This window comes from Triticum aestivum, chromosome 7A, assembly GCF_018294505.1.
Source record: "Triticum aestivum cultivar Chinese Spring chromosome 7A, IWGSC CS RefSeq v2.1, whole genome shotgun sequence".
Taxonomy (NCBI): Eukaryota; Viridiplantae; Streptophyta; class Magnoliopsida; order Poales; family Poaceae; genus Triticum; species Triticum aestivum.
The window spans coordinates 12,763,815-12,770,756 of NC_057812.1; the positions used below are offsets into that span (position 1 = coordinate 12,763,815).

The 6,942-nt window shown below is 48.2% G+C and overlaps 1 protein-coding gene across 2 annotated transcripts; it reads left to right on the forward strand.

Moving 5' to 3' along the window:
* Positions 1 to 1,098: 1,098 nt before the first annotated feature.
* On the forward strand, positions 1,099 to 5,575 carry LOC123152052 (ent-kaurenoic acid oxidase 1). 2 transcript variants are annotated; one of them, XM_044571662.1, is made up of 7 exons: positions 1,099 to 1,430; positions 3,492 to 4,227; positions 4,345 to 4,434; positions 4,580 to 4,658; positions 4,787 to 4,893; positions 4,989 to 5,110; positions 5,225 to 5,575. In XM_044571662.1, the coding sequence occupies exons 1-7, from the start codon at positions 1,192 to 1,194 to the stop codon at positions 5,325 to 5,327; spliced, it is 1,476 nt and encodes a 491-aa protein (XP_044427597.1). In that variant the 5' UTR covers positions 1,099 to 1,191; the 3' UTR covers positions 5,328 to 5,575. The 2 variants fall into 2 exon arrangements, with proteins under 2 accessions (XP_044427597.1, XP_044427598.1); XM_044571663.1 differs by lacking the exon at positions 1,099 to 1,430 and adding an exon at positions 2,059 to 2,626.
* The last annotated feature ends 1,367 nt before the right edge of the window (positions 5,576 to 6,942 follow it).

Here is a 6,942-nt window from a genome sequence, read left to right on the forward strand (position 1 = left end):
AGAGGTCCTGATCTGCAGGCAGCATGCTTGTGGAGGTGTTGGAGGGTTGCGGTGGGATGATGAAGGAGATGTGTGCTTAGGTGGTTGTCATTGTCACACGGTGCTCGATGGCGGCATTGGTGATCCAACGTGACAGTCTTCATCGGCACCCCGTCCTGGTTAGGTCATCGAAGAAGAAGGGGTTGTGATCCAGGACGGCGGCGAGCTTGGCATCAAACCCAAACCTGTCGTGAAGCGGCATGGATGATTCTCTTCAGGTTTTATTTGAGGAGTCTTCGAGTTTGGTTTGGGGCGGCGAGGCGGCAGCGTTGTTCTAGTGTAGAAATAATATTCTCCCCGCTCCTTCCATGTTCCGTTGGTGTGCTTATCACCGGCGGAGGGTGTATCAGGCAGGTCTTCTGAGATCCGGCCGGTTTAGGTTTCCGGTGGATCCGTTTGGATTCAACCGGCTATTGTGGTCTTCGGAGTTTCTACAGGCCTTTATATTGGTGTTTGCTTCTCTAGGGCGACAATTTGCTTCGCAAATCACAGTCAGCGACTTCTCCTGGTCTGCATCGATGACTTTTCAGACGCTGCTCCTATAAGCTCATGGGATTAAAAAAGTTTGCTCCGCGAAGGAAGAGGCCCAGAGGCGGCATTGAGCTCCGCCATGCACCGTCGGTTTATCGATGCAGGAGTAAGAGGACTTCAGCACCTCAAGGATTTGAATGTAATTTTATTTTCTGCATTGTTTTGATGTGTTTGTAAGGACTAAGGACACGTGATGCTTTATAAATGGCCTTAGGCCTTTTGAAAAAATGAAACAAAGATTTAGTAGGGCTAAGAAAATCAGGGAGGTTTAATGGCAGGAGGAAATACATTACATCTGTATATATCCATGCATAATAACGGTGAAAAAGAAAGTAATTACTCCGGTATAGATAATAGGATATTGATTACCACTGCATGCTAAAAAAAGATTAGCACTGACAGCAAAGAGAAGCGCACGAAAAATGGAAAGTGTTGGATTATTTTAACCACGTGCACACGCGATCAGCGCCGGCCGCCTATAAATACCAGGCGTCAATCCTCGCAGCGTCAGTACAAGAACTACAGGAGGCGCTAGCAAGCTCTCACACAACACAGATATCACGCGTGCTGTACCACCGCCGGTTGGTTCGTTCGCCGGCGACGGCCGTGCGTTGATCAGCGATGGGGGAGGTGGCGTGGGCGGCGCTGGCGGGGGTTCTGGTGCCGCTGGCCGCGGTGGCGCTGGACGCCGCGGTGCGGGCGGCGCACGCGTGGTACTGGACGGCGTCGCTGGGCGCCGGGCGGCGCGGCAGGCTGCCGCCGGGCGACATGGGGTGGCCGCTCGTCGGCGGCATGTGGGCCTTCCTCCGCGCCTTCAAGTCCGGCCGGCCGGACTCCTTCATCGACTCCTTCGCCCGATGGTGAGTCAGTTACTCCCTTTTCCTTTCCTTTCCCAGCAATGTCCACGCTCCCTCACCCCCCTCCCACGTCCAATGCGTGCCCATTGCTGCGGGCCGGGCTCGGTCCTTGGGCCTGGGCTTTGGCCCTCCGCCGAGGGTACCAAGCTCGCCGTGCTGCCACGTGTCGTAACCGGACAGCAAGCACTAGTTTTTTTTTTTCATTTTGTTTCTGGTTTGAACTTTTTGATTGGTGTCTTCTTGCAGTGCATCACACAAGTCTTAGCATGCAAGATACCCTCTCCTAGATTCCCTTTAATGATAATAATGATAATTAATAATAATAAAATAATAACCAATTCTTACTATTTATTTGTTATTTATGGGAATTTAAAAAGTTTGATTGGTCCTGGAAAGATAAGCCCAACCTTTCTTGCTTTGGGGATGTGTTTGTTTGTCTTCAGCAAAAATGCGCTTTGGAGGATCTGTTGTTGGTGAATGGATGGATCACATGAACTGCTTTGGGGGCATGCACACATCACAAGATGCTCCTCCTTTTGTGCATGTTCATACATACAAACATACACCTCCCTCTGTCTCATAATATAAGATGTTATTACGACCAATATGTGAGTTCTTTTTAAGGGAGTACGTATCAGTTCAGGCCGTGTTGGAAGGCAGCGCGGCAAAGATCCGTCCTCATCATCAACAACATCTATCACCTAGTAGCTAGCTAGCATCCTATCTTCTTCAGTCAGTGGGATGCCCTTTTCTTTTGCACCCATACCATCTGCTTGTTCTCACCTTCCCTCTTGGAAAAGTATATAGAATCCTGACTTGTCTTGTTCTGAATTCTGATGTGTCTGTTTCTGTAATCTAGTTCACAACTTGGCATCCATCTAGATTAGATTTAACCTGACCCATCCATCAGACGATGCTCTTCAGAGATGACCATCACCTGGGTGGCTTCAGGCATGCATCCAAAATCCCCTTTCAGTTTGCTTGGATGTTGCAATGTACTATGGTTCAGAACTGCAAATGAAGGATTTTGTCTGCAATTGCCGTCGATTTTGCAGCCTCACTTTCATAGAGTTGATGTACGCATTGCGTTGGTCACCAATCTGATATGAAATGCATGCTGGCTTGGCATCCACCCACTGTCCAGCAAAATATGCACCATTGTCCGCTCTTTGGAGCAGATGTCCCTTCACAAATCTCTGGTACCACTTTCTTAACTGTGCCAGATTGCTTGCTGATTTCCTTTTTTCTTGTCATCTAGCAGTGATCGAACAAATCCGGTCGGCATTCATGGCCAGGGCTTCTAAATTTAGTCCGGTCTATATAAAAGAATGTGGATGCATATTATTCTCTGATAGAAACAGTAATTTGGTTCTTGAGTGCAGGCCTGAAAAGGGAAATCGGTGACTGCTTCTTTCTGCCTACATACCTATCTTGCTGCCATTTAGAAATATCAATATTCTTCAGCATTGATGCTCTCTGCTTATACTTTCTTTTTTTGTGATAATAAAGAGTATGTATAAAAGGATGATTTGACACTGGAAAAGTAGTTTCTGCACCCATGGCTTCCAGCAAAATATCGGCAGCAGATTCCTTCCATGGCACAGATGCCTGTCGCTACTTTTTATTAAACTGTACCTGATGTTGATATGCCTTGCTTTCTGATATTTTGTTTTGTCATCTACTGTTAGTAGAACAAATTTGGTCGGCATCAGACATTGTAGTGAACAAACAATTGTAGTAAGTATATTCTGCTGCAGGCAGTAATTCTATTCCATAGAGCAGGCCAGGATAAAATAAGTGATCTAGTGATTGCATTCTACATTTTCTTCTTCAGACAGAGACAGGCACTTTGATGATTGCATTCTTCAGAGATTGATTCTCTCTGTTTATTTTACCTTTTGCAACAAAGCGAATCAAAATATGATTTATTACCAAAGCAGAAAAAAAAATTGTGTTGGCGAAATTAATGGAGATGGTGACAAGAATCCATGGCAGGACTGATTTTTTCTTTTTCTGTACTTGTGTGAACAATGGCACTGAGCTGAATCTGCATTTCCATGTCAGGTTCGGGCGGGCGGGGCTGTACAGGGCGTTCATGTTCAGCAGCCCGACGATCATGGTGACCACGCCGGACGCGTGCAAGCAGGTGCTCATGGACGACGACACCTTCGTCACCGGCTGGCCCAAGGCCACCATCGCGCTCATCGGGCCCAAGTCCTTCATCAGCATGGGCTACGACGAGCACCGCCGGCTGCGCAAGCTCACCGCGGCGCCCATCAACGGCTTCGACGCGCTCACCTCCTACCTGGCCTTCATCGACCACACCGTGGTCACCACGCTCCGGGGCTGGTCCGAGCGGGGCGACGACTTCGAGTTCCTCACGGAGCTGCGCCGGATGACGTTCCGGATCATCGTGCAGATCTTCATGGGCGGCGCCGACGAGCGCACGGCGGCCGAGCTGGAGAGCACCTACACGGAGCTCAACTACGGCATGCGCGCCATGGCCATCGACCTGCCGGGGTTCGCCTACCACAAGGCCATCCGCGCGCGCCGCAGGCTCGTGGCGGCGCTGCAGCGTGTGCTGGACGAGCGCCGGGCCAGGGGGGCGAAGACCGCCGGGGTGGACATGATGGACCGGCTGATCGCCGCGGAGGACGAGGGCGGGCGGCGGCTGCAGGACGACGAGATCATCGACGTGCTCGTCATGTACCTCAACGCCGGCCACGAGTCCTCCGGCCACATCACCATGTGGGCCACCGTCTTCCTGCAGGAGAACCCCGAAATCCTCGCCAAGGCCAAGGTGTGCCTATACTGCAACTCTGCGAGATCGGCATGGCTGCAAAGCTCTCTTTATTGATCTGCGCATGCATGGTGATGATCGAGGCTGACGAATCTTGTTGTTGTTGTTGTTGTCCAGGCGGAGCAGGAGGCGATCATGAGGAGCATTCCCCCGGGACAGAAGGGGCTCACCCTCAGGGACTTCAGGAAGATGGAGTACCTCTCACAGGTACTACAACATTTCTCTGCATACTTTGCTCTGAAACTCATTACATTCATTCAGATTCAGTCATGTCTGAACAATGCCCCTGTGCTATCTGAAATCAACCAACTAGTAGTAACAAATGTGATCACCCTCTGAAACACAATGACAGGTGGTCGACGAGACGCTCCGGTTCGTCAACATCTCCTTCGTGTCGTTCCGCCAGGCGACCCGCGACGTCTCCGTCAACGGTGCGCTCTACTATATAGATCAATCCACCATCATACACACACCCTGTGTTCATCCTCAATGCATCATAGTATTTGAGTTTCATGGTCGTCTGAACCTCTCTGTAACCTGACATGAACAAAATCCTCAGGTTATCTGATACCCAAGGGGTGGAAGGTTCAGCTGTGGTACAGGAGCGTGCACATGGACCCTCAGGTGTACCCTGACCCCAAGAAGTTCGACCCTTCAAGATGGGAGGTTGGTGACAGACATTCTTCAGCACTCAACTTCTGAACGAAATCTGCATTTCCTCACAGTTTGAAGTGATTGTTTTCTTTCCTCCTTATTCTCAGGGCCCGCCGCCAAGGGCCGGGACGTTCCTTCCGTTCGGGCTCGGCACGAGGCTGTGCCCGGGCAACGATCTCGCCAAGCTCGAGATCTCTGTCTTCCTCCACCATTTCCTCCTTGGCTACAAGTAAACTTCCAGTTCACATCTGTTGACTGTCTCTGCAACATTGCCATCAATGTCATGCAACATCTGCAGCCAACGGTGACTGTGTGGTAACACTGACTTTGCATCTGAATGCAGGCTGACAAGGAAAAACCCAAATTGCCGGGTGAGGTACCTGCCGCACCCCCGGCCGGTGGACAACTGCCTGGCCAGGATCACCAGAGTCTCCACCTCCCATTGACGATGATGAAAACAGAGAATCCAAAACCCTAGACGGCGTCACCCGGAAACACCAAATTTAGGAGAACTCATTTGTCCAAATAAATAAAGAAATAAATCGTGAGGGGCTGTTGCCGCAGATGAGTTACAGTTGTCGTCATTCCTTGTTTTTAGCTCTATCCTAGGACTCAAAAATGTTATGCTGAAAAAGACATTTGTGTCAAAACAGAAATATCAATAGTGTTGACGCCGAATTAATTTGCGCTGAAACCTTAGGTGATTCTTCATGCTGAGTGGTTGTTACCAAGCGCAACTATTGTTCGATTAACTAAAACATAGTACCATATAAATACTCGAGAAGGCGAGAATCCGAGCATGGAAGGAAGAAATAAATGGATATACTTGCGAGCACCGATGCCTCACCGTCACCTGGATGGCACTGATAAGCAACTTAAAAGAGAACAAAATCTAAAAAGACAGAGAGCTTGCAAGAGAAAAAAAGTTTTAACAGTGGTTTGTCATGAGCATTGATGCCTCGGCATCAGCTGCAACATTATTAAGGCAAAGTCATATGTCCTGCATGTATTCTTTGCAAACAAAAATAAAATAGTTATCTACAAATGGGGAAAAGACGGTGAGATGTGCAAACTAGATGCGACTGACGTGGCTTTAGCCTTTAGGACATGTACATTCATCGACAACCTAAACGGTGTCGCCAATTTTAGGAGAATTCGTTCTGTGAGAACAGAATAAAAATGATAATAAATTACGAGATGTCATTGTCGTTGATTAATCACCATCATTTCTTGTTTTTTGTTCCATCCTAGGGCTGAGAACATGCTAAATTTTGGGTTATGTGAAAAGGATCTTTGCATCGAGACAAAAATATTGATAGCAATTCAGAGGAAGCTGATGTCTATGATGTCGACATGGATGAATATGTACCTTCATCTTCAGTTACAACAAAGAATAAATGGACAACAACTATTTTACAAATATTATTTCAGAATCATAGCAGTTATAACATAGGATATAAACTCCTTAATTATGAATATGAAAATATAATAATACAAATATTATTACCTCTAGGGCATATTTCAACAATAATCACTATAAAATTTATATAAAAATGAACAAGCGAAGACCTTTGTGTGGGCATGTGGCAAATAGCTCTTGAGATGTTCATTCATGCTTGTCACATATTCACCATCATGGTAGCCTCAGGGGTACTGGAGCATCTCCTGCCACATCATTTCTCGGATCATCTCCACACCGAGGTTTTCATCTATATCGAGATCGATGGGTGCCTGTGCAGGACGGCTTACACTCGGATCATACAGCCTAGACAAATAGGGGTGCTCCAGAGCCTCGGTGACACTGATCCTTTTGGAAGAGTAAATAGCATAAAATTACTACTTTCACTGGTAGAAAAAGGGCCTATAGTCCCGGTTCGTAAGGGCCTTTAGTCCCGGTTCCGGAACCGGGACTAAAGTGTCGGTACTAATACCTCCCCCCTTTAGTCCCGGTTCAATCCAGAACCGGGACTAAAGGCCCTCCACGTGGGCAGTGCGCAGAGCCCCGTCAGGAGACCCTTTGGTCCCGGTTGGTGGCACCAACCGGGACTAATAGGCATCCAC